Source organism: Sorex araneus, chromosome 3 (genome assembly GCF_027595985.1).
Source record: "Sorex araneus isolate mSorAra2 chromosome 3, mSorAra2.pri, whole genome shotgun sequence".
Classification (NCBI taxonomy): Eukaryota; Metazoa; Chordata; class Mammalia; order Eulipotyphla; family Soricidae; genus Sorex; species Sorex araneus.
Window position 1 is genome coordinate 123,918,684 of NC_073304.1, and position 27,664 is coordinate 123,946,347.

Below are 27,664 nucleotides of genomic sequence, written 5' to 3' on the forward strand. Positions count from 1 at the left end.
GGTCCAGCCGGGGCGGAGGTGGGTGCGGAGGGACCACGGTTTTCTCCACCCACACGTCCATTGGGCGGCGTCGCCATCACTCTCACAGCAACACCTTTTCCACCTCCGCCTCGCTCGGCTCCCTTCCCCCCGCCACCCCCCGCCTCTCCAGGTCCCCGGAGCCTCTCATTGGGCACGGGTGCGGTCACTCCGCCTGGCGTGGAGAAGCCAATTGGACACGAGGCCTTGGCGCCGCCCCCCGCTTGCTCGGATTGGCTCGCTGCGCGTTGGCGCAACGGAAGAGGCGGCGGGCCGAGGGTGCGCCTCTGCTCCGGCTGGACCGCCGCGGAGGAGGCTCCTAGCGTCCGGCGCTGGGGGGCTGGCTCGCGAGGCAGCGGTGGCTGCTGCGGATGGGATCGGGCCGGTTCGGCGCGCCCATGGAGCGCCACGGCAGGGCCGCCGCCTCCGCGTCCGCGCCCGCCTCGTCGGCCCAGGAGCCGGCGCCCGGCGGCCCCGAAGGGCGGCGGCGGGAGTCGCTGCAGCGCCCGGCGAGCAGCGCGTCGGCGCCTGCGGTCGGGGGCTCGGCCCCCGCGGCGGCCGAGGGCGGGAGGCGGGACGCGCCCGGGGCCGGCGGCGGCGGCGGCGCCACCTCGCTCACCCGCCAGCGCGTCGAAGGCCTCCGGAAGAAGCGGCCGCGTAAGTGCCCGGCGGGGCGCCCCTGGCCTCGCCGCCCTGCCCCCTCCGGCCCGGCCGCCGTTTCCCCGCCCGCCCCGCGCGGGGGTCTCCGTCCGGGCGGCGCGGGGGCTGGCGTCCGGCTGCGGGGGGCTTCGGGCCCGCGGGCTCGGATCGTGGCAGCGGACGGGCCTCGCTCGCTCTGCTCCTCTCGGACATCCCCCTCCCCCCGCTTTTGGCCCGAAAGTCACGTGACCAGATTCCCTAGTTTTCACGACCGCTTTTTGACTCATTTCCACTTCCTCATCTCAGCCTCCACCCCCAGCGCCTCTGAGCTGGGCCCCCGGGAGTGGCCCCTGTCGGTCTCCGAAGAGCCACTCGCCTGCCTAGACCTTGAGGCTATTTTTTTTTTAATCTGTAGATTTCGGGCTCACTGGAAAGGGTTAAACTGCCCCCAAGACCCCCGGGTTGCTGCGGCGTTTTCAAACCGGCTTCCAGGCTTGTGTGCATCCGAGCGTTTAGTGGCCGTTCTCGCCGCCAGATTCGGGCCTCGCGCACCCGGGCTCTTACTGACTTGCTTCGCCGTGCTGACCCGCCCGGGACGGTCGGCGTGCCGGGTTGGCAGGGTAAGCATCCTCCAGGCTCCACCGCGGGCACCCACCGCACACGCTCCTCCTTACCAGGTTTCTCCTGCACTGTGATCTAGGCCAAATATTCCCCCCTCTCCTTTACAGATCTTTCAACTCCGATCTCTCTCTAGCGGGCCCTGGTAGAATCCACTGACTTGATAATCCGATGGAGGCATTACCCGACAGTGACATTTATACTGAGTTAGACTTTTTTTTTTTGCTTACCAAGTTTGTATTTCAGGAAATAATATATTCTAAAGGCAGATTCTGAGAGAGAGGAAAGAGAGACCGAAATAGTGTGAGGCCTTAATTGGATAGTTTTTTTTTTTTTTTGTCACACCCAGCAATGCTCAGGGCTGACTCCTGGCTCTACACTCAGGAATCATTCCTGGCGGTGCTCGGGGGACAATATGGGATGCTGGGAGTCGAACCCGGGTCGGCCGCATGCAAGGCAAACGCCCTACCCGCTGTACTATATCGCTCCAGCCCCTTAATTGGATAGTTTTGAACCTTCCTCCAATCACCAAAAAAGTTAGGTTGCTTTTTTTCTTTGATTTGGGTGATAATATGTTAAACATCGTGTTTTGCTGTGAAAAGCCTAAGAGTTTTAAATTCCTTTGTTTTTTAACCTATAGAAAAAGAGCTTTTTGGAAGACGGTTTGTACGTTTTCAGTCTACTTCTAGAGCCTGGTTTTAATATGGAGAAACACCCAATTTATAAGTGATGAGCTCTTTCATGGCTTTGTTACTGCATCATTAGAAAGGGATGTAGATCCCAGAGACTGAGCAAACAAGAATCATAGCCTGGTAATAGGCCTGATGTTTGTGGCCCTTAACTAAATACGTATTGTATTCTAAATTCGTATTGTATTCTGGGTGTTTGCATGGGACAGGCTAATTCACTCAACCCTTCCCCCCACCCCCTCCATGGTCAGTGCTTTACAGTTGAAGGAACTGGGGCTCACTCGTCTGTTGTCAAATGGCTAGTGAAGGGTGGAAGAAAAATGTAAACTCAGGTGTTCTGGCTTCTTCCTGTCTGCTCCTAGCCACTCTGCTCTCAGAATTATTGGTGCGTGATTGGCTGTTTCTTCATTGCTCTCAGATCAAGTTTGCGCAGGACCATGACCTTTTGTGTTCAAGGCTGTCTTGGGATGAAAATCGTTATCTGCTGTGGAAATACTCCCAAATCATGAGCATAAACATGACTGGGGAATTAAAAAGGCATTTTCCCTGGGTCCAGATCTTCTGAATCAGAATCTGGAGAATGTTTTTAGCTGCCTTCATGTCATTCAGTTACTGGTGACTCAAAGACCACTGAAAGAAATACTGGTTTAGACATTTTAGAAGAGTTTCAAAACTACCTTTAAGATGCTATAGACAGGGGGGCCGGAGGATAGCACAGCGGGTAGGGCGTTTGCCTTGTACGCGGCCAACCCGGGTTTGATCCCCGGCGTCCCATATGGTTCCCCAAGCACCGCCAGGAGTAATTCCTGAGTGCAAAGCCAGGAGTAACCCCTGAGCATCGCTGGGTGTGACGCAAAAAAAAAAAAAAAAGATGCTATAGACAAATGTTCACATCTAGCATTGCATCATTTTTGTTGTGCCTGCCCTTGCTCCCTTCAGAGCTTTCTCTGATAAGTCATGAAAAGCTGCCTCTCGTTAAGGTGTTCTGGTGAAGAATCAAGGCGTTCTTCCATTTCCTCTCTGTCCTTCCCCGCAGCATCTGTTAGGTGGTGAGGCAGTGTGGTGAACCCGGCAAGAATCTGCTCTGGTTTTAACTTGGAGACAAATCTCCAAGGCTAAGTCTTCTTGGACTTTTTAAAATTTTTTTATTTTAAGAGAGTTGTGTGTGGGGTAATGCCACCATTCCTTTGTGGTTACAAAACCTCCACTGACATCCATTTTATATTTCATAAAGGACTGTCATGTAGATCTAGAAAGAACAGTTCTGTTTTCATAAGAACTCTTGTGGGCCTTGAGATTGGTCATGCTAGAACCACACATGTCTTTAGAGTTGTGTGATTCCCAAATCATTCCCATTTCAGATGAGGAATTTGTGTGTCCAAGAAATTCTATTTATTTTTTGGGGTTTGTTTTCTGTTTCTGGGTCACACTCATGGCTTCCTCCTGACTCTGTGCTGAGTGGACCATAAGTGGTGCTGGGATTGAACTTGGGTCAGTTGTATGCAAGGCAAGTAGCCCTGGTCTTAGCTCTCTGCCCTCCAAGAAGTTCTTCTAAAATTTTAGATCAGGTGGGGTGTATTTCATAGACGAGAAAAATACCAAATAAAAATTGGTTTGAAGTGATGGACCCCAGGATGCTAATTATGCTAGCAGAAATTGACAAAAACTTCATAAACATCTCTCTCTCTCTCTCTCTCTTTTGGGGAGGGTGCGATTGGGCCGCAGTTGGTGTTTAGGGGTCACTCCCTGCTCTTACTGGCAGTGCTCAGGGGAGTATGAACCGAGACTACCTGCTTGCAAAGCATGGGTTTCCCCCCTTTGAGCTGGCTCTCTGGCCATTTCCTTTAATTATCGTGATTATCCAGAGGCAGGCTTATTTTTATTTTATTGTTTTCCAGTGTGAGGAGGGATTGAACCCAGTTCTTGTGCATGCGCTTTAGTACAGAGCCATATACTCTTTGTCTGAAGACTTGCTGTGAGCTAGTTACAGAGCTTTGTTTATTTCAGTTGTCTGACGTCAGGCAGGCTCGGTGTTCTATTTTTTTTTTTGCTTTTTGGGTCACACCCAGTGATGCTAAGGGTTACTCCTGGCTCTGTGCTCAAGAATTACTCCTGGCGGTGCTGGGGAGACCATATGGGATGCCTGGGATTGAACCCGGGTCAGCCGCATGCAAGGCAAAGGCCCTCCTTGCTGTACTATCGCTCCAGCCCCCAGACTCGGTGTTCTTGACTTGGGGAGTGGGGGAAGGCACATGTAATCTAACCCTGTGTTCTTCGACCTTTTCATACCTGTGGACCAGCATTTGCCTGCATACCGATCTACACACTGGCAGTTAAGACTAAACATTGGCTTTCTACTCTGCAGACCAGCACCAATCCACAAGCTGGTAACGATTGAGGACCACTGACCTATCCGAGGATCGGCACTGAGTCCTCAGGTCTGTAAGGGGGTCAAAGAACTCGTAACTTAAAAAAAAAAAGTTAGGGGCTGGAGTGATAGCACTGCGGGTAGGGCATTTGCCTTGCACGCGGCCGACCCGGGTTCGATTCCCAGCATCCCATATGGTCCCCTGAGCACCGCCAGGGGTAATTCCTGAGTGCAGAGCCAGGAGTGACCCCTATGCATCGCTGGGTGTGACCCAAAAAGCAAAAAAAAAAAAAAAAAATTTAAACCTTATTGAAGCACCAAAATATTAAAACCTTATTGAAGCACCTACTATACAAGGTTGTGTATGGTAGGGTACACAATTTTGATGCACACATACACTGAAAGGAAGAGTGTTTCTTAATCAGGGGTTCCAGATGTGCAGGAGGTATGAGGGGCTGGAGAGATAGTACGGTGGGTAGGACGCTTGCCTGTCTTTCATGGGTCTTTCATGCGTCTGACTCAGGTTCACTCTGCGGCATGCCATATGGTTCCCCCACGAAACACCAGGAGTAACTCCTGAGCGTGCAGCCAGGAGTAAGCCCTGAGCATTGCTGGTGTGGCCCAAAATCCAAAAAATGGGGAAAAAAAAAAGAAAGTTGTGCCCTGGGGCTAGCTAGCATCCTCTGATAGTGTGGGGGCTAAGCTGACCCTTGAGTAGACCATTTGTTTTCTTTTTCAACTTTCATTTTTATATAAATATCCACTAGTCATATTACAGAATAAGCCCCACCAGGGCAAAAAGCCAATGCTTTGTTTTTGTTAAACTGACCTCTGACTTCTAGATGGGGCTCGAGCCCACAGGCAGAGCAGGGCTCGCTGATGGGGAATGGTGCCTGCCTCTCTTTGTCTCTGGGAAATAGAACCAGTGAAGTCCTGGGCTGGACAGTAAGGACAGAGACCGCTGAGAAGATGGGCTGCTCCTCCTTGGCTCTGGGAGGAGAATCTGTTGGCAGAATGGAGCGTGCTGGAGCTCTGTGGAACAACCTCTAACTGCGGTCGGTCGGGTTTGGTCTTCAGCTGGGGAATCGGGAATGGCGCTGAGTGGGAGCTCAAGAAAAAGACAGATTTCTGGGGCCTCGTTATCATTTTTAAGAGTGTTTTTAAACCTGTCTTGCTAACTTTATTTATTGGTGTTGGACAATGAACCCAGGGCCGCATACGTGTGAGGCAAATACATCACTGGACCGCATTGCTCTATCCCATTTTATCACATTAAATTTAAATGAAATCCTTATCTGACAAGAATCTGTGTCTTAAATGTATAACAAATATGAAGCATTAAGTAGGACCTAAAAATAAACTAGCTTCACAGCTGTGTAAAAGGTTACAATATATTTTAGAGGCTATATGTATGAGTCATGCATTTAGTTAATGTAATTATTCAGTGTTGGTATTCCTGCCATATGCCTGGGGGAACAATGTGAGCAAGGTATGTATGCTATTAAAAATATTTTGCTTGGAGATGAGAGAGATCCTCAGTAGGCTGAGCTCGTGATTTTCACGTGGGAGGCCTGGGATTCTTCCTGGGCCCACATGATTCCCCATGCACCCCCAGGAATGACCCCCAGCACTGTAGATTATTGGAGACGACTTTATTAGGCAGTGAAATACTGGAGTAGTGGGTTTGATTGATCCTTTGAAAGGATAATGATATTTCTTGTGATTAAGTTTATAACCTACCGAGCACTTTTCCTGGCTTGGGTATCTTTATGTTCTGATAATGTTTTTGATACCAATAAGATTGGCTGGGGTACAAAAAAGACTTTCTCAGTGTTTTGAAGTTTGTTTTCTGAAAGTGAAATATGTTTTACAGTATTATAGTAGTTAATTGCAATTAATTTTTTCAGCCATTTTTTACCCCTGAGGAAAATAGAAATATCTTTCAGATTGCTAAGATATAAACCATTTTTTTTCGGGGGGGGGCAACACACTGGCAATGTTCAGGGGTTACTCCTGGCTCTACACTCAGGAATTATTCGTGGTGGTGCTTAGAGGACCGTAAGGGATGCTGGGGATTGAATCCAGGCTGGCCTTATGCAAGGCAAGTTTGCCTGAACCTGCCGTTCTAGCTCTCTGGTCTTTACATAAACCATTCTTTATGATTGCATTCTGTGTATTTTAAAAACTAATACTGTAAAATGAATTTTTCATTGTTGTTGTTCTTACTATACCCAGTGGTATTCAGGAACTATTTCTGATTTAGTGTTTGGAGGACCATGAGGTACTGGAACTTGAACCCTAGCCCCTCATACATCCAAAACATGTGCTCCTACTTTGAGCTACCTCAGAGACCTAAAATAAAATTTTAGTCTGTGCATTCCTGTTCTAGAATCACCCACATCTCCACTTGGGATACCTAATTCCTTCCTTTTTTCTTTTCTGCCACACCCGGTGATGATCAGGGCTTATTCATGGTTTTGTGCTCAGGGTTCACTCCTGGACGGGCTCAGGGGACTATATGAGGTGCCAGGTGTCAAACCCAGGTCAGCCTCGTTCACTGGTACCCACTCTGCTATTCGCCCTGCCCTTGATTTTACCTTTTGTAGTACTTGTCATCCTCTTCCCTCTGGAAAAGCCAGTTTTCTTCCTTAAACATGCTTCTCTCTTTCTCTCTCCTCACCCCCTGCATATTCCCTAAGTAAAATGATTTTCCTTAGGTAAGTTTGGTCCAGATGTGGGCCCAGGTGTTAAGACAGGAGGAAATCCAGGGATGGTGCTGGTCAGAAGACTGATTCCTGGAAAACCCTGATCTCTTTTGTGTTTATTTGAGTTTGTTGAGTGTCGTTATTTTTGTTGAGGCTTCTATTATAAATAAAACTATAGTGTTGAAAGAATAATATTTTATAAGTAGTCGCTGATTAAAACCTTTGGAATAAAAATAAACATTATGATGTATTTGTAAAATTTTATTTTCATGGTGATGGCAGGTATGGAATCCAGGGACTTACATGTGAATCCTGCATTCAAGCCCTGATCTATAACCTCAGCTTTAAGGGATATCCTTTCTTTTCTTTTGGTCTTTGGCCAACACCCAGTGATGCTCAGGGATCACTCCTGGTGGACTTGGGCCTGTTTGTGGTTTGAACCAGAGTTGGCCGTGGGCAAGGCAAGCGCCTTAACACTGCATTTATTCTCTTGCCTGAAAGGGCACCAGCTCACGTGAGCCAAGTATTGCTGCCTGTACCACTGCTCTAAGGATTTGCATTTGCTGTTTTTTCTTTTTTCTTTTCAGTATTTTTTTGGGGGATACCCAGCAATACTTAGGGTCTACTCCCAGCTGTGTGTGTGGGCTGGAGGTGGGTGGTGGACTTGAGCAGGCAGTTCTGGGAATTGAACCTGCATGGGAAGCGTGTGCCCATCCTGCTGAGTTATCTCTCGACCCAGTTTGCAGTATTAACCACATGTGGTCTAGGAAGGACGTGGTTCTTTTGTTGGGAAATGGAGCACACTTTTAGACTGTATCCGAATGGAAAGCGGTTCAGCTATTGAGACCTAGGGTGAGACAGACATCAAGGTAAAGACGTAATCTGTGAGGGAGACTTTAAATTCTTGTTTGTTTGTTTTGTTTGTTTTTGTTTTTTGGGCTGTTCCTGACTGCTCAGCTCAGGACTGTGCTGGGGTCAGACTGCAGTTAGCTTTGAAGGTGATTGTGATTGTCCCCTATACTGTTGCGTACTAATGAACCGTTAATATACTGTCTAACGCATCTGATGTCAGATATATCTCACACATCTAGTATTGTAGTATTTTGTGCTGTTTAATTTGTACTGAAATTACAATTGCCCCCGGTCCTATCTCTGGCCCCCAAAGGTAAGAAGCCCTCCCCTCCCCTCCCCTCCCCTCCCCTCCCCTCCCCTCCCCCTCCCATCTCCCCCCCTCCCCTCTCCCCCCTCCCCTCCCCTCCCCTTTCCTTTCCTTTTTCTCTTCTTCCCTCCCTTCCCCTCCTCTCTTCTCCCCTTCCCTTTCCTTTTTTCTCTTCTCCCCTCCCCTCCCCTCCCCTCTTCTCTTCTCTTTTCCTTTCTTTCCTTTGGTGGGGGTTGCACCAGGGTGCTGGGGAGCTACCCTGTAGGCTCTGCTTACCCGTGGTCCCCACTGGTGCTTGGGGAGCCATACGTAGGTCAGGGATTGCACCCAGAGTTGGCCACAGCAAGCCAAGCACCTTACTCCTATACTTTTTCTGATCTAAATTATTTATTTAGGCTCTTTGGGTCCTACCCAGTGATGCTCAGGAGTTGCTCCTGGCTCTGTACTCAGAAATTACTCCTGGTGGTGCTTGGGATACCTTGTGGGATGCTGGGGTGCTTTGTGTAAGGCGAATGTCCTCCCCAATGGACTGTTGTTCCGGCCCCATCTGATCTAAATTTTTTTTTTTTTTGCTTTTTGGGTCACACCCAGCAATGCACAGGGGTCAATCCTGGCTCATGCACTCAGGAATCACCCCTGGCAGTGCTCAGGGGACCATATGGGATGCTGGGGATCGAACCCGGGTCGGCCGCATGCAAGGCAAACGCCCTACCCGCTGTGCTATCACTCCAGCCCCCATCTGATCTAAATTATTTAAAAAACATTTGTATTTTATTCCTCCCTCTCTTCCCTGTGGGGATGTTTGATTTGGTAGTTATTGCTGGGGCTGCACACATGCCTGATTGTGATGCTTGCACGGTTCTAGTTGTGGTTCTTGCTGGTCCTTGCACACTTGTCCCTGTGCTTCCTGGTTCTCGTGTTCACGAACCCCCTTGGTTGTGGAGCTCTGCGTGTGGAGTGGAGCTGGCCGCATCCCTTTTGAGCTTATACACATCTGACTGTGGCACGGTTGCAGATTGCTTGTGGCATCAGGAACGACCGTGCTGCATCCTCCTGAGGTCGGTGGCTCGCCAGTGCTGTTCCTTTACTGCTGGAGAAAATGGGAATTGGGGCCTGCCCGTGTGGGATATCAGAGATTGGGATTACGTGTGTAAATTTTCAGCTCGGGCTCAAAACCCTTGCACTATTCCTCCAGGCCCGAGAGTTTAAATTCTTTCTAGAGATGTGTCCTAAGTCAAGAATAAATTGTCTAGACTAGGGATATAGTTAGGCAGTAGAGCACTTGTCCTGCAAGTGTGAGACCCTGGGTTTGATCCCCAGCTCTGAAAGAAGAAAAAAACAACATGTTCAGAGAACAGAGATTCCAAAACTTAATTGGCCTATCAGCCCCTTTACTGAACAAAATTACTGATTTTCCCCCTCCCATCTCACTTCTTAGAGGGAACAAGTAAGCACCCCTCTCCTCCTCTACCCCCCAGCCCCCCCCCCACGTCTCCCCCTTTCACACACACAGTTTGGCACCTTCCCAAATAAGGAGGCTGCTGTTTACTCCCAGAGAGAATTCCAGGACCTACTTTGGGAAACGCAGATCTAGACTGAAGTTCCTTGGGGATCTTAGTGTCAGGAAGTGTGCCAAGGGATGCAAACAGACAAAAATAACCTGGAATTTACAGAAGGGCTCACCAGAAGTGTTAAGCAGGCATGTTCTGTATTGGTAAGATGATGAACTATGGTGATGGCAAGAATCATTTTTGTAACTTCTCTGTAACTTCTCTCTAGAAAGGTTTTTTTTTCCTTTAACTTTATTTATTTAGGCTTTTTGGGTCACACCCAGCGGTGCTCAGAGGTTACTCCTGGCTCTGCACTCAGGAATTACTCCTGGCGGTGCCTGGGGGACCATATGGGGTGCTGGGGATCGAACCCGGGTTGGTCACGTGCAAGGCAAATGCCCTACCCGCTGTGCTATGGCTGTGCTATCGCTCCGGCCCCGGGTTTTTTTTTTTTTTTTTTTGGTTAGTTTTTAGGTCTCAGTGATCAGGAATCCTGATTGTGCACCTAGGGATCACTCCTGTGGGGTCTGGGCATTGAACCTGGGTTTACTACATGCAAGGCAAGTACCCTACCCACTGTACTATTGCCCCTGCCCCTAGAAGCAGTTTTTTTTTTTTTTTATGTTTAAAGTTTTACTTTTTTTTTTTTTTATTTTAAATTTATTTATTTTTAATTAGAGAATCACCGTGAGGGTACAGTTACAGATTTATACACTTTTGTGCTTATACTTCCCTCATACAAAGTTTGGAACCCATCCCTTCACCAGTGCCCATTCTCCACCACCCGTAAACCCAGTGTCCCTCCCACCCTCCCCAATCCCATCTCCCCCCCTCCCCACCCTGCCACTGTGGCAAGGCATTCCCTTCTGTTTTCTCTCTCTAATTAGCTGTTGTGGTTTGCAATAAAGGTGTTGAGTGGCCGCTGTGCTCAGTCTCTAGCCCTCATTCAGCCCGCAACTCCCTTCCCCCACATGGCCTTCGACTACAATGTAGTTGGTGATCGCTTCTCTGAGTTGACCTTTCCCCGGAACGTGAGGCCAGCCTCGAAGCCATGGAGTCAACCTCCTGGTACTTATTTCTACAGTTCTTGGGTGTTAGTCTCCCACTCTGTTATTCTATATACCATAGATGAGTGCAGTCTTTCTATGTCTGTCTCTCTCTTTCTGACTCATTTCACTCAGCATGAAACTTTTCATGCCCATCCACTTGACTACAAAATTCTTGACCTCCTTTTTTCTAACAGCTGCATAGTATTCCATTGTATAGATGTACCAAAGTTTCCTCAACCAGTCATCCGCCTAGAAGCAGTTTTTGAGGAACAATGGGAAGGCTTATTCCAATATTCATTACAGTGTGTGGGGCAGCCTTACAGTTCAGAACAGGAGTCTAAGAGTTTCAGACATGACGAATGTTTAGAAATGATTGTCTTACCTGGGGCAATTTTGTCAGCCATTCTCAAAGCATATGCATCTTAAGCCGTGCCTCTCAGTTCTCAGATACGTGCATAGCATAGTGGAAAATCCAGGATACAAACTGTTTGAAGGGTATATGCCTACCAAGATATGACCCGAGCTACAGTTCCTTATCTTTCCTATGTGTTGTTGCTTCCCATTTTGCTTACTGGCTTGAGTCCTGCCTCTGTCTTCTTGGCTCTGGGCTCTTGTATATCAATTTTGTAATCTTTGGTTTTCTTTTTGGCTTTGATTTTCGGTCATGTCTGGCGTTTCTCAGGGTTTGGCCCCAGCATGGTGCTCACTCCTAGGGTGGAAACCAGGCACGCTGGGGATCTGACTGGGCCTGGAGGGCAGAGGGTGCACTGCTCATTTGGCTGAGCGGTCTTCCCAGCCCAGTTTCCTCCTCTAAATGATGATGAAATCCTAATCACCAAAGATTATAGGGGATGATAGTTTCTTGTATGATTATAAACAGGTAAGTTTATACAGAGAAGTCCCTATTACGGTGTTTACTATTAATAGATGATTGTTTAAAATGGTGTTTTAAATTATACAGCTGTCCAGTGCCTGTGAATGCTTTAATTTTGTAGTCTGAAGAAATGAGAATTTAGGCTTAATATGTTTTTAAGCATGACAAGAGTCTTCTATTGGTTTTAGATATGTCCAAATCTTGCTATTCCAGTTTTTATTCCAGGATTGCACAAATGGTTGAATATAAGCAAATCAACTAAATGTGAAGCCAGGGCTCTCCTTTCCCAGGGACTGAGGTGGGATGATGGGTGGGGGTGGTCAGCCAGTTTTCTCTTTAGAATCACATTAACATTGTTAGGTTAATTGGTGAGGTCTGACATTTATGTTTAATTTTAGTATTTAATATTTAATTTTCCTGCCTTGAGCAAGGTGCATCTTCCTACTTATGTTTATCTTTCAGTACACCATTTTAATAGTGAACATACACATTAGTGGTAGATTGATTCTTTCATTTTTGGACCAACCCCCCAGCAGTGCTAGGGGTCTTTTTATGGATCATTGCTACTTGGGGGTCACTTCCACTGGTGTTTGGAGGAAAAAAGGTAGTGTTGGGGCTCAAACTGGGGACTCTTGCATGCAAATCTTGCACTCCCCTTTTGAGCCACTTCCCCAGACCTTATACCTTTTGTGTTTGGGGCCCATACCTAACCCTGCTCAGGGCTTCTGTGATCAGGGCTCACTATCCTGGTGGTCTTAGGGGTAGACCATATGGGGTGACAGGGATCAAAAGGCAAGCACCCTACTTGTTGTACTATTGCCCTGGCCTTCCTTGTACATTTTTAATGCATTTCAGCCATGCTTTTATTTTCTTAAGTTTTCATTGAAATACTGTGAGATGCACAGTTAAAAAGTTGCTTATGATTGGGTTTCCCTCATACAGCCTCCTAGCACCCACCCCTTCACCAGTGAGGGTGTCTCAGCACCACTGCCCCTCCGCTCCTTCTCGCCCACACTGGGGTCTGGCACTGGCTCTGCAAAAGAAGAATAAACCATAACTTCTCATTTCTGGTTTGGAATTAACCAGAATTTGTCCCTTCTTTTTGCCGACACCATTTACTTTTGCATCTCTCTCCTTTCTCTTCCCTCTTTTACTTCCTGTGTTGAAATCATGCAAATATTTTGGTTTCAGATTGCCTATTTTTCTATAAGTAAGCATTTATTGCTTCCTTTGTTTGCTGTTTCTTACAGCTCTTAGCTTAGATAATTGTAAAAGTCAGTTGTAGAGTGCATCGACTACTGCCTCAGAGGTCTTTGTGAGCAAGCAACAAACTCTGTGTCTGTGGATGTTGCTTTGGCACTCCTAGAATCTCACAGTTCTGTCTGGATATGAGTGTCAAAAGCCTGTCTAACTTTGAAGTCAGTGTTTCATGTTTTCTAGCATCTGTTGCTGATAAAAAGTCTCAAGTTACCTTTATGTGATTTACCTCTCTTTGCAGGAATTCACTTATTCTGGGTCCCCTTCCCTTTTTGCCCTTTCTGTTGTAGTGGCTTTGTGCAACATATATACTCTGCCACAAGTGCTCTTGGGGCCAGCACATTTTGCTGTGGCGCAGGGCTGTGGAGGCCGTGCTTGGTACATGAACCGTTCTTGTACCGTGTGTGTGTGTGTGTGTGTGTGTGTGTGTGTGTGTGTGAGAGAGAGAGAGAGAGAGAGAGAGAGAGAGAGAGAGAGAGAGAGAGACAGACAGACAGACAGACAGACAGACAGACAGAGAGATGTTATTAGAATATTTAGAGAGTTCAGTTGAATGTATCTTAACTGGTTCCTTTTCCCATTAATTTAACAGTAGATTCTACTTATCACTTGCTTTCAACTGATAATGATTCATGTTCTCTTTTCCATCTCAAGAAAATTTCTAGAACTCGAAGGAGATTTGACATTTGACTTGTGGTTCTGTGTATATCAACCTTCACTTCATACTTGAAAGACCTTTTGTGAGATTTTCTTGATTTTGCTTTTCATTTGTTTCTGTGCTCATTTGATACTGAATGTCTCTGTTGATGTTTATTTGGGGGCTTAGGTTTTCTTTTTTTCTGTTACTTTTTTTTTTTCTGTTACGTTTCTTGAATGAAGAGTTGGACTAGTAGTAGCCCAAGGCGGTGGAGGTCTTGGGCACCTTAGTAGCAAAGTGAGGTCACTGTCCATTAAAATCATAAACACTAGGGGCCAGAGAGATGGTGCAGCAGGCAGAGCTCTGCCTTGCACATGGGCAGCCTGGGTTCGATACCTGGCATCCTTTATGGACTCCTGAGCATTGTCAGATTGTCAGAAGTAATTCTTGATTACAGAGCCAGGAGTAATTGCCAAGTGTGGCCCCCCCAAAAAAAAAGTTAACATTACTGCCATCCTATGACCTGAACTATAGTCATTTTTCAAAAATCTAAAAGTAAAGGAGGTTTTTGAGTTTCTGTTTTTTGGGCCACACCTGGTGGTATAGGTCACTGGGGTTGGCAGAGTGCAAGGTAGGCATTGTACTCCCTGTACTGTCTCTCTGCCCCCCCCCACTCCCCCATCCACTTTCATGGGTAGAGTCTCACTCTGTCTTTGAGAATACTGATTACTAATAATCAAAAAGGTTTTGGGGGCCTCCCAGCCATTGGGACCATGCCCGGGTGAGAGGGTCAGTGCTGGGCCTGAGGAGGGGAGTTGGTGCTCAGTCCTTGTGCCGTGGGTGACCCTGGCCACCCTGGTAGTGAGGGGTCCTCTCGGGCTGCACCTGGTGATGCTAGGGGGACCACTTGGTTTTTGGGATCAAACCAGAATCAGCCACACACAAGGCATGTGTCTTAACCCTTACTGCATCTTTCTGGCTGCTCCCCTGTTTTTCCTTTTTATTCGTTTTGGGGCCACACATGGCGGTACTGGTGGGGGGTGGGTGTGGGGCTTCCTGCATGGGCTTTTGCCCTTGATGGGCATCTGCTCATCTTGAAGAGGTGTTTTGTGTGTGTGTTTTGTTGACCACACCTGACAGTGTTGGAGAGCGTGTCTTCTACGGGTGGGGTGGGTGATTTGGGTGTGTGCGAGTGTGTCCTTTTGGTTTCTGCAACCCTCTCTATCTGTCATTCTTGGTGCTGATTTCCCTGTTCTTGGTTCTGGCTTGTGAATGATCATATTTGATTTGTGGGTGCAGCTTTTGTCAGGCTGGATTGTATGGCAATCCCAGGTGGCCCGTATGGCCAGGTGCAGGGGTCTCTGTTCTGGGAAGTAGCTGCGGAGGTGCCATTTTGCTTCTTGGACCCAGGTGCCTGTCCTCAGGGGAGACTCGAGGTGTGGTTCTCAGGGGAAGTGCTGGCTGTGTAGTTGCCCCAAATGCACGTCACTGTGAGATCACTGTGCTGACTTTCACTTCGATGGCGCCCATCCCTGTTACAGCTGGAATGGACAGTCCCTTCCTTTCTTTGTTGGTGTTCCAGCTTTTGATCATTCCCCTGTGGTGGGTTCTGGACTGTGTCACTGTCGTTAGCACCTAATTCTGCCGATGATGTCACTTGTTTCCCAGGTTGATTTTTGAAAATTATTACTGATCTATTGATCAGTAGCTTTAGCTCTAATCATCTTCAGAATTACAGTGTCATAAGGCGTGTGTGTTGCTGCAGTGTGAAGTAGTAACCACCTGCTGGCGATGGGAGGACAGGTGAGGTTGGTGAGAGGTTCAGAGGGTGTTATTTGCAGGGCCAGGGGCCAGGGGTCATGGATGGCCCTCAGGGCTTCACAGATGGCAGCCATGTAGCCCTGAGCCACATCCTTGGCTGTGTAGACCATCTTAGTTCAGTCTTCCGAAGTCAACAGAAGGAACAGACAGTAAACTCCCGAAGGAACATGTAATAAATTCTTTCTTGTTCTTTTAAAATTTTACCCCCATTCCTCCTGTGTGTGCAGGCCCGGTGCTGCCTGCCCTCCAATCTTCTGTCCCATTGAAGTCCATTGAAACTTTTGTATTTGAGATGTAAGGTGTTTTTAGAGAAATTTATCATTGGCGCTCCTATGTCACAAGAGGTTGGGAATTTCCTCTTTCCCTAGTTGGAGTACTAAGCCGGAGCCTGTTAATCAGAATCACACACCCCCAGCCCCCACCCCAGCCTTTTGTTTTCAGGCACAAGGTATGAAATTGTCACGGATTTGGGGGTTGGTGCTGCCTCTGGTACCAAGGGCTACAAAAGCTTATACTCTGCCTGTTGAGCTATTTCTGTGGCCCTGAAGTTGCTAATTTGTTAAATGTAACTTTAGTTTTCAGAAAGAAGCTGCTTGCTCTGACACTTTTTCCCTTCTTTGTTTAGTTTTTCCGTGGTTTGGCTTGGATATTGGCGGGACCCTGGTCAAGCTGGTTTATTTTGAACCGAAGGACATCACAACTGAAGAAGAGGAGGAAGAAGTGGAAAGTCTTAAAAGCATTCGGAAGTACTTGACCTCCCACGTGGCCTATGGGTCCACGGGCATCCGGGACGTGCACCTGGAGCTGAAGGACCTGACTCTGTGTGGACGCAAAGGCAATCTGCACTTTATACGCTTTCCCACTCATGACATGCCTGCTTTTATTCAGATGGGCAGAGATAAAAACTTCTCGAGTCTCCACACTGTCTTTTGTGCCACTGGAGGTGGAGCGTACAAATTTGAGCAGGATTTCCTCACAGTATGCATTTTTTAGCTTATATACAATTTATGGTATATCTGATTGTTAAAAATAATACAGCAGTTGGTGGGGTGTATTTCCCATCTGTAAGAGAACTTGAAACTTTTTGAGTCAAATTAAGACCGAATATAAATTAGTGATTGTCAGGGGCTGCTTGTTAGGAGAATTGGACCCACTAGAAGCAGAGCCTTTTTGTCTTCTTAGCATGTGACAGTAGAGGAAGGAACTTCATGAGTGCCAACATCATTAAGCCTTGAACAGTGACACCGAAAAATAATTTTTAAAGAAGCCCTTATCAGATTGTTCTCTGGTTCATCTCACTCCATCAGCATATCTCTTGTTTCCCTCGATTGTTTCTTGACGTGTTTACTACTTCAAACCAAGAGGAAGTCTGGGTAGAGCAGTGATTTTTCAGACCTCAGAGCTGGTGGAGGTGGCTGACGGCAAAGCTGCCCAGGGCGCTGTGTTCCGCTGCACACTTAGGAAGGGCAGTGTCTGGGTGTGGCTGGCTTCGAGGGGAGAGTGCTAGCTGGCGCTGGATTTTATTTCCATTCCTTGATCCTTGAGGGTGAACAGGAAGTGGGTAGAGGTAAATGGGAGACTTGACAAGGGAATTGACGAAGACTGACCTTCAGCACCCTGAAGGTCGTAACCATAGCATAGACTTGACAAGAATTGTTTAACAAGATTCCATGTTCTTGGATTTCTCTTGTTGGTTTTGTGGTATCTTTTCCATCTGAGTAAAGAAGGGAGCAGAAGACGTTTCCCTTTATTGTGGAAGTCTCAGAGTAGACTTTGGATTGTAACGGGCAGGTTAAGGAGAAGACCTTTGAATTTCCAGGACCCCGTTGAGGTGCTGTTTGGAACTTAACTTGAAAACTATCTAGAACGTTTCTGGAGGTCCATTGTTGCTTAGTGATCCAGATTAGGTGTGAGTTTATTTTGTACCTTAGGAGTTGGTCTGTAGCCAGTTGGCATTTCTCATATGTATGTATCCTCATAACTGAAAATGCAGTGTCTGTCAACTGCCTTTTATGCATTAGGAGAAATATTTAATCAGCCACAGTGAAGTGGGTTTTTTTTTTTTTTTTTTCCTTTTTGGGTCACACCTGGCGATGCACAGAGGTTACTCCTGTCTCTGTCTGTACTCAAGAATTACTCCTGGCGGTGCTCAGGGGACCATATGGAATGCTGGGAATTGAACCTGGGTTGGCAGCGTGCAAGGCAACCGCCCTACCCGCTGTGCTATCACTCCAGCCCCGAAATGTTTTTTTTTTTTTTTAAATAAATAAAGAATTTATCTTTTTTTTAGGGTAAGGGCACACCAGTTAGTGCTTGGGGCTTACTCCTGGCTCTGTGCTTAGGAATCAGTCCTGGTGGGCTCGGGAGACCATATGCGGTGGCCAGGGATTGAACCTGGGTCTGCCCGAGTGCAAGCAGACGCCCTACCTGCTGTACTGTTGCTCTGGCTCCACCCTGTTTCTTTTTAATGTGATTTGTAACTTAATATTTAGACTGGGATTCAAGCTAATACTTCAGGGTACTGTGAACTCTGGGGAGGATAAAAGGATGTCCTGGTTTGACCTACAATGACAAGACTGCTTGGACTCCCAGAGGCCACCAGTGTGAAAGGATTTTGCTTGGAAATGAAAATACTGGCACTCGAGACTCAAGTGTCAGGACGTTGGTATTTTTTTGAAATGATATTGGCAGGGAGAGCATGACAGATGAAACCTAAAACTAGCTTCCAGGGTTTGGATTTGGTCAGGGAAGTAAATTAATACGCTTTTTTGTTTGGGGGCCACACCCAGTGGTATTGGAGGTTACTTCTGGCCCTGTTTTTGGAGGTCACTCCTGGTCATACTGATGGTACGGAAGATGGAGCTTGGGACCCCCCACCCCCGCCGACAGAGTGCACTCAGCCTGTGGCGCTCTCTCCCTCCGGCTCCAGTAACTTAGTATGCTTTTTTTGTTTTTTTTTTGCCAGTTAGTGATTACTTTATTATTTTTACCTTGTAAACAAGAAAATTAAAAAGTTTAATACAATATAATAATATGCCTATTCTCATATATGTATATATATATGTGAGTGTATATAACTTAGTATTCTTCAGGCATTATTCAGGATTAAGATGAAGTCACTAATAACGTGTTATTAGTAACATGGCTTGGGATAAATGGAAGGTGGATGTGACCAAGTGGGAATTGACTTAGCGGGGAGCTTGTCGGGCCACACTTGGTGAGCTAGGTGCTGGGGGGGGAGCTGAGGCATCTTTACACACGTTGTGTGTACGTGGGTTCATAAAGTAGAACATGGATCTTATTTTGTACCTCCCAAAGTCATTTTTTTTGAGGAGATATTAGGCCCGGGAGTGCCCTGGGGCGCCTCCCCACTCGGTGCTCCGGAGCAGTGCTAGGGACCGGGTGGTTCCCAGTGTCGAACCTTGGCCTCCCCATGTGCAAGGCGTGTTGCTCAGCCCTTTGGATGGTCTCCTTGACCTCTTTCTGATTTTCCTGTTAGGCTACATGTAGCACAAGCAATGTGTATGTAAACTTGGTGTTGTCTGTTTATTTTGGTTTGGGGCCATACCTGATGGGGCTCAGGAATCACTCCTGGAGTTGCTTTGGGGACCACATGTTGTGCTGGGATTGAACCCGGGTCAGCCCAGGCAAGGGAAGTGCTTTGACCTTTCTTAACCCCTCACGTTGGTTTTAAAGATAGGGGAATTGGGGGGGCTAGAGAGGGAGTATTTCGGGTGAAGCACTTGCCTCTCATGCAGCCGACTTGGGTTTGATCCCTGATGACCCGTGTGGTTCCCTGAGCACTGCTGGGTGTGGCTGCAAAACAGAACAAAAGTTGGGGCTGGGCAGATAATACAGCGGTAGGGTGCTAGTCTTGCATGCAGCTGGCCCGGAGACCTTGGCACCTCACAGGGTCCCCCTTGGAGTGATTGCACAAAGCTAGGAATAAGCCCCAAACCCGAGCACCACAAAGTGTGGCCAGACTCCCTCCACCCTCCTTCAGAAAAGGGAAAATTAAGCATCTTATTAAGTGTTTCTCAAGTTCCCCTCCACCCCCCTTAAAAAAAACTATCGAACGTTGGAGTTCAGTTCAGTTCCTTTTTATTGTTGGTTCTGGGGATCAGGAGTTGTCATGCCTATTGTGTTTGGGGCTCCTGTGGTGCTGGGGTTGAGGCGGGGCCTTCCACACGCGAAGCATCTGCAGAGCCCATTGGGCCTTCCCTCGGGTGTGAGAGAGCTCAAGTTCCTCCCTCCAGAGAGTCCTCATGAATCTAGCGAGTGAGAAATCTAACTGGTCACTTTCAGACCTTGGCCATCAGGTTACTGACCAGGGAAGCGTGGCTTACTTTGCTCCTCTTCCTGGCAGCCTCTGCTGTGTGTCACCGGGTGCCTGCCCCCCTGGGCCGCCTGCTCGGATAGGCCCATCGCCATCGCTGTGCTCCTGACTCAGTCTCTGAGCAGATGCCTGGTGTTTTGCTTGAATGTAGGCCCATTTTCCTAACGGCTGGTGTGTGGGCTGTGTGGGGGCAGGGGCACATTGTGTCAGCGGTGCCTGTGTGTTTGGTTTCCAGGCCGTCCTGGGTGTAAGGCATGCACGGATGATGCACATTTGTGAGCATTGTCGTGGTTGGTTTCAGTGTAGAGGGAATGCCTTGTTAAATGGAGTTTTCTGTGTGAATTATTATTAAAAAGCCTGAATGTGTATTTATTTCACAGATAGGTGATCTTCAGCTTCGTAAACTTGATGAATTAGATTGCTTAATAAAAGGAATTTTGTACATTGACTCAGTTGGATTCAATGGACGGTCACAGTGCTACTACTTTGAAAACCCTGCTGATTCTGAGAAGTGTCAGAAGTTACCGTTTGATTTGAAAAACCCGTATCCTCTGCTTCTGGTGAACATCGGCTCTGGGGTTAGCATCTTGGCAGTCTATTCCAAAGACAATTACAAGCGCGTCACGGGTACCAGGTAGGTGTAAAGGTCATTGTTTGTTTGTTTGTTTGTTTATTTATTTATTTATTTATTGCTTTTTGGGTCACACCCGGCGATGCACAGGGGTCACTCCTGGCTCTGCATTCAGGAATTACCCCTGGCGGTGCTCAGGGGACCATATGCGATGCTGGGAATCGACCCCGGGTCTGCCGCGTGCGAGGCAAACGCTCTACCCTACCCGCTGTGCTATCACTCCAGCCCAAGTCATTGTTTATTTTTGATGTGTAGTGGGTAAAACAAATCTTCAGGTAGAAAATAGAAGTCTGGTTTTAAGGACCTGTTACTGCGATGGTGAAGGAGGGACCAGAATGGTGGTATAAGTGGTAGAGCTCACCAGGCAGTTGTGAGGCCCTGGCTCGGACCCCTGGAGCCCGTCACTGCCGGGGGTGGTTCCTGCCATACCACTGGTAGCGCCAAAAAACTGTGAAAAATGAAATTTATTTATTTTTCCTGACGTTATGAAAACGTATCTGTTACAAAAGTCTGATTTTTGTGACCTAATTCTCTTTGCTATTGTTCAAAATTTCATAAAAAATTCTTAGTTTTATAAAATACCTTCTCAGTGGACGACTCATTGTGCCCATTGTCTCATCTCAGAGTGTGGGACAGTGTGCAATAAAGTGATCAGATTTCCTTGGTAGTACCTGTGTGGAGAAAGCAAGAGGCCAGTTTTGAAACCAGTGTAGATCTCAGATCTTCTGCATGCACATTCACGCCACACACAGAGCCAGGGGACAGTGTCATGGGGTGTTTTTTTTATTTTATGATTTTTTTTTTATTGAATCACTGTGAATTAGTTATTCACGATCAAGTTTTTAGAGTTTCAAGCATATAGTGTTTCAACACCGGCTCCTTCCCCAGCGTCCTGAATTTCCCTCCCACCCCCAGCTTGCCTCTGTGGCGGGCACTTTTTCCTCCACGGCTGTCCTTCCCTTCTCTACCCCCCACTCCTACCCCCACCCTAGTGGCAGTCTTCTTTCTGAAGACCGGTCCTTCTGCTCTTCGTTTCTGTTGCCTTTGGGCATTTGGCATTCCCCAACTACGTTTCTTTATATCCTGCATATGATATCATTCTGTGTCGGTCCTCCCTCTAACTTCACTTGACATGATACTCCCCAGATTTGTCCACGCAGCAGTAAATTGCGCGACTTCATCTTTTCTTATGGCTGAATAGTATTCCATTGTGTAGATGTACCATGGTTTCTTTACCTATTCATCTGTTCCTGGGTACTAGGCGGTTCTGGATTTTGGCTGTTGTGACTAGTTCTGCAATGAACACAGGGTGCAGACATCTCTTCTGCATTACGCCCTAGGGCCCTTAGGGTACGATGTGATCGTCTGTTTCATATAGGAGAAGGAGGAAAAGGATGGGGGAGGGTACTCGTACACGGGAGGGTTAGGTGGCAGTTGAGAATGTGTATGTTTGGATTTCAGAATCAGAGATCACCTGAGGAAAAACAAGAAGTTTTAATAAAATGAAGGGGATGCTTTTGATCTATTTTGTGGTTTGGGGCACACGTGTATATTGGGGGGTGGGGGTCACTCCAGGCGATGCTTGGGGGAGACCATGTTGTGTGAGGGATGGACCCCGGGCCTCCTTGCATGCACAGTGTGTGCTCTGCTCCAGTGCTCTGGCTTGGAAGGAAAGGTTTGGTGTGAGGGGAAAACACTTGCATGAAGAAATTTAGTTGCGCATGGGATGACTTGGGGCAAAGATTTGGAGAGGTCAGAGGTGGTAGGGCCTCATGAATGCATGTTTTTGTCATGTACATGGGCTCCTTGTTGTTCCCACAAAATTGTTTCCTTTTGGTATGACGGGTTTAAGGCCAGAGCAGATCAAGAATATGGCTTTGAATTTGTAAATATTCCCTTCCTGCTTTTAACGCCATTACAATATCTTGTTTTTACTGCAGTCTTGGAGGAGGGACGTTTTTTGGTCTCTGCTGTCTTCTTACTGGCTGTACCACTTTTGAAGAGGCTCTTGAAATGGCGGCTCGTGGAGATAGCACCAAAGTGGATAAGCTAGTGCGAGACATTTATGGAGGGGACTACGAAAGGTTCGGACTCCCGGGCTGGGCTGTGGCTTCAAGGTAAGGTGGGGGCACGTGTCTAAGAAATTGAAAAATAAGATTGGAATTTGACTTCCACTTATTTTAAACATTACATACTATAAGGTCACCTTGTAGAGTTTGAGACTTCTTAGATTCTAGAATATTTAAGAATTGTGCTACCATCACTAACATAATCCAGTTTCAGAACAATTGTAACATCTTAGAAGCTACTTTGCATCTCTTTGCTATCACTTTACTTCCCCACTCTCTGATCCCTGCTAAGCTCTCACCTGTTCTATCTCTGTAGATACATAGGCCTATTCTGAACACTTTCTACAAGTGCACATATATAGGTGACTTACTCTTGGTATTTTTTATTTTGGTTTTACTTATTTGGGTTTTGGTGATCTCTGAGCACTGTGCTCAGGGATCACTCCTGGTGGTGCTTGGGGTACCTTATGGGGTGCTGGGAATCAAGCCCCAGTAGGCCACGTGCAAGGCAGACACCCTACTCGCTGTACTAGTGCTCTGGCTCCAGGGGCACTCAATTTTTAATAATAGGAAATGTACTAATTATACGGATATTTATTAATATTGGACACTTAGTGCTGTAGATTTTATTTCCTATGTTTGCTACATTTTCATTGGTAATCACTGGGTGTGTGCTCCGGTCACTATTATGAACGTAGTCTTGCCGTCAAGTGTTTTGAGGTACTTTATCTTCTTGGAAAGTCTGAAACACTCAGTTCTTGACAGTCAACTCTGCAGTTTGTGTTTCTCCCATGAAGCATTTTACCAGCTTGCGAGTGGACCCATTCAGCCGAGCAGCTGTGCTGTCAGAGACAGATGCCAGTGGAGGGGCTTTCTGGAGCTGTCTGTTGCCCAGGGGGTGGTGTTGCCTCTCACTGGATTTGGTTAGGAGCCCAGAGTTAGATATCAAAGTTAGATTTCTTGAAAATGATAGGGAAAGTTAGCTGTTTGCTCACTCTGCGTCCTCAAGGCTCTGTTAAGAACTTTTGTCTCTGAGCTGGTGCTGGAAAATTTAGAGTGTTGCCTGAAAAGTTGTCGTTATAAAGTTACACTCAAGTTGTCCTGCCTTTGTGTCCTGACTTCAAGCAATGAGATTTTTTTCCTCTCCATCACAGCTTTGGAAACATGATGAGCAAAGAGAAGCGGGAGGCGGTCAGCAAAGAGGACCTGGCCAGAGCTACTCTGATCACCATCACCAACAACATTGGCTCCATAGCCAGAATGTGTGCCCTTAACGAAGTAAGGGCATTCGGGTTTCTCGGGCTGCGCGACCCCGCTGTGCGCTTCGTGGTCTCCTGCCTGTGCGCAGCTGGTCTTCGCCGGTACTGGTGGAGCCGTGGGGTTTCTTTCTCCTGCTGAGGACAAACGCTGCTGAGGTCCAGTAGGGAAGTAGAGGCAGGGAGGCAGGTTTAGGGTCTCTTGTGTGGTGGTAACAGGTGATGAACCATGCTGGATCGTACCTGGGCTCTGAGCCGAGTCCCCAGTCCCTGGGAAGGGGTCCAGAGGAAGTCACTGAGGCTGGGAGCAGACCGAGTGGCCGAGGAAGGTCGCCTGCTCCCCTCCACTGCAGCCGAGCTGTCTTGGTGCTTTCAGCTTCTTTACAGTGCTGCCTTGTAGCATTCAGGTCAAGCAGCATTGTACAGGGCTATGAAAGAACCAAGAGTGGCCTTCCCGTGGGCAGCCAGTGCGGGCAGCTCTAGAAACTTGTCCCTGTTGACGCAGTGTGGGTTAAAGTTGTTGTCTTAGAGAGGAGCGTAGGCATGGGCCTCAGAAGGTACAAAGGATTTGTTACAGTTTTAATGAAAAAGAACCTGTGTTAGCATCCAATAATTAGATTTAGAGAAGAGAGTATCTTAATATTGCTGTTTTCTTTTTTTGCATGCTTCCTTTCTTACCTTATATGTCCAAAGACATTTTATTTGGTGTACATAAAATTTCTAACATTTAAGTAGTAGTATCTTCATGACTGTATATTTTAATTATTATTTTTTTAATCTTTATCAGAAGTAGTTCATATAGAGCTAGCATTTGGCTGTTTACTGATGGTTGCTTCAAAGCGGAGCATTTAAATGCTATTTTCTGAATTTTATTGTTAAGGGGCTTACCAAGGAGTGCGATTTCTCACCTAGAGAGTATGGCTATAAATATTGATATATATCGCCACAATCCAAAAGCAGCGAATGATTGAGTGAATGTTTTTCCAATTGAGTGACTGTTTTTCCACACCTTGACTAATGTGAGTGAAGTTTCAGTTGTTTTACTAACTTTAAAGAGATCTAAGTTCTTTGATTAGTGAGGTTTAATTTTTTATACATATTTAAATAATTTGCCTCGTTGTGTCATTTGTTTTAAATTGGATTTTTATCATACAAGTTTTTACTTAATGGTAATTGTCATATTGAACACAAGTATTTTTATCTCATTTGTTTTCTCATGATATTTTCTGATGTTCTTTGTGCTGGGTCTGATATCAGTAGCTTTGGCTCAGCCAGGCAGCTGCTGCAGGGCTGTGACCTGTACGCTGTGGGGACAACTCTTAGGAGGGAACAGAAATTACGATGAAAACTAATTTCCTTTTTCTAATGTGCTCAGAACATTAACCAGGTGGTATTTGTTGGAAATTTCTTGAGAATCAATACGATCGCCATGCGACTTTTGGCATACGCTTTGGATTACTGGTCCAAGGGCCAGTTGAAAGCACTTTTTTCGGAACATGAGGTAAGCAGATTTCTTTCTTGTGCTGTGTCATACTCGTATAGGCCTTAACCATTCACGCTGCTTTGGAACTTGACAAAGGTGAATGGATGCAGGCCTTCTCATTTATGTAGATGCATAATCAAGGGCTGAATGGTAATGTTTAAAAGGTGTGTGTGTGTGTGTGTGTGTGTGTGTAAAAGCTGTGTGTGTGTGTGTGTGTGTGTGTGTGTGTGTCCAAGGCATCTCCTGGGTCTGTGCTCAGAGTGGGTTGCTCTGGGGACCAGGAATTGAACGCACGTCACCTGTGTACATGGCAGGTGCCCTGCCTGCTGAACTGTCTCTCCAGCTCCACAAGTTTTTTTTTTCTTTTCTTTTTTTTGTTTTTGGGTCACACCAGCAACGCTCAGGGCCTACTCCTGGCTCTGCACTCAGAAATTACTCCTGAAGTGTCTGGGGAGCCATATGTGGTGCTGGGGACCAAACCTGGGTCAGCCGTGTGCAAAGCAAGCACCTTCCTTACCCACTGTACTATTGCTTCAGTCCCCTCGCTCCTCTTTCTTTTTTAAGTGTGGGGCAGGGATCAAATCCGGTTCACACATAAGAGCCTTGTACTGCAGTCAATTCAGTTTGTGTCTAGAGCATGTGGTTTACACGTTGAGAATGATTGCATAGTCAGTTCAGCTAAGAAGCGTCTTCCCATAAAGGAGACAGTAAAACAGAAAGGAAGACGGATGTCTTCTGTGATAGAACTGTGGACCTTCCCTTGTGCTTGCCTGTGTGTCACATGGCAGCGTCAGCTGGAGTTACACAGCGATGGTGTCTGGACCTTCTCAGTACTTCCTTGCCTTTTAACTGCAAGTTTGTGCCTTGGACCACCTTCCTTGTTTTTACAGTTTGTCCTTTGTTGCTCACACTTGACTTTCCCCTTTGGCTAGCGTTGCTGGTCTGTTTGTGCTATTGCTGCATGGTGGAAGTTTATTTTAGGTTCTGGGTTTTGAAATACTCTCCTGCCTACACACTGAGAACGGCTGCAGAGATAGTACATCGGCTACATTCGATTTGGGGCACTGAGTATGGTCCCCTGAGCACCACTAGAGCACAGAGCCCAGGGGTAAGCCCTGAGCACAGCCAGGTGTGGTTCTAAAACCAAGCGACCAACCTCTCCTCTCAAAGCGATTGCAAAAGCCGCTCAAGGGTTGTTCTCAATCTTTTCTTTCTCTCTTATTTCGGAGGCTTGTGGGGGTGTGGTGGGCCACAGCCGCGGTTCTCCGGGCTGCTCCGGGTGGTGCTTTGGGAGCCATGCTGTGGTGAGGATCGGTTCTTGGCCTCCAAAATACAGAGGAAGTTCAAGGCTGAGCCCTCTGCCTTGGCCCTCTGGTTCTTCACTGTTCTCATACTTAGAACAGCCTCTCTCTGTCTTTTACTCAGTAGTAAATTCTGTGTCTTCAGTGGAATTCATGAGAACAGTTAATTTCTTTTTTTTTTTTTTTTTTGCTTTTTGGGTCACACCCAGCGATGCTCAGGGGTTACTCCTGGCTCTGCACTCAGGAATTACTCCTGGCAGTGCTCAGGGGACCATATGGGATGCCGGGGATCGAACCTGGGTCAGCCGCGTGCAAGGCAAACGCCCTACCCGCTGTGCTATCGCTCCGGCCCCAACAGTTAATTTCTTTTGCTAGGAAATAAAGCATGGATCCAGAAAGCCACAGTGTGTATTTCATGAACACCTTGAGTTCATCCTCTGACTGTGTGGGGACTCAGAGCTTTGCTGAGCCTTGTGGGGCTGTCACTCACCCTTCAGTTTCAGGCCCTACAGCTGGTATGTTCACTTTTGAAAACCAAGACATGGGGTGGAAGGGGAGACTGAGGATCAGTCTCTGTTCAGTGTGCTTGGAGTAGTCTTGACTAGGAAATCGACTGGACCTTAGTTATGAATGATACTCAAAGCCTTTTTTTTTTTAAGTTAAAAACATTTCTGATGAATGAGGGCTAGAGACTGAGCACAGCGGCCACTCAACACCTTTATTGCAAACCACAACAGCTAATTAGAGAGAGAAAACAGAAGGGAATGCCTTGCCACAGTGGCAGGGTGGGGTGGGGGGGAGATGGGATTGGGGAGGGTGGGAGGGACACTGGGTCTACGGGTGGTGGAGAATGGGCACTGGTGAAGGGATGGGTTCCCAAACTTTGTATGAGGGAAGTATAAGCACAAAAGTGTATAAATCTGTAACTGTACCCTCACGGTGATTCTCTAATTAAAAATAAATAAATTAAAAAAAAAAAAACATTTCTGAGCCATCCAGGTGGTCCTCAGATGGCCCAGAGGCCCCTCCTGGCCATTTTCCAACCACGGGCCAGCAGTTCAGTGTTTGGGCCCTGTGGAGTGCTGGGGACCCAACCATGTCTGTGGCTGTGCTGTCTCCCCAGCCCTGTTGAGAGACTCCTGAGCACTGGAGGGAGGGCACAGGGGTTACGGCTGTTGCTCTGCACAGAGCCAGGCCAGGTTCA

The 27,664-nt window shown here is 47.1% G+C and overlaps 1 protein-coding gene across 4 annotated transcripts in view; it reads left to right on the forward strand.

Moving 5' to 3' along the window:
- The window catches only part of PANK2 (pantothenate kinase 2), a 33,586-nt gene continuing 5,922 nt past the window's right edge, over window positions 1–27,664 (forward strand). The window contains exons 1-7 of one of the 4 annotated variants that reach the window (XR_008629172.1): window positions 299–675; window positions 16,010–16,362; window positions 20,101–20,354; window positions 22,292–22,468; window positions 23,575–23,698; window positions 24,557–24,695; window positions 25,052–25,178. Coding sequence is in view for 3 of the 4 variants with exons in the window: in XM_055130947.1 (XP_054986922.1) it covers window positions 390–675; window positions 16,010–16,362; window positions 20,101–20,354; window positions 22,292–22,468; window positions 23,575–23,698; window positions 25,052–25,177 (1,320 nt within the window). In the remaining variant the exon portion in view is untranslated. Of the gene's footprint in view, window positions 19–298; window positions 676–1,072; window positions 1,278–16,009; window positions 16,363–20,100; window positions 20,355–22,291; window positions 22,469–23,574; window positions 23,699–24,556; window positions 24,696–25,051; window positions 25,179–27,664 lie in introns of those variants that run through there. The other 3 variants (XM_055130948.1, XM_055130949.1, XM_055130947.1) reach the window with 3 other exon arrangements.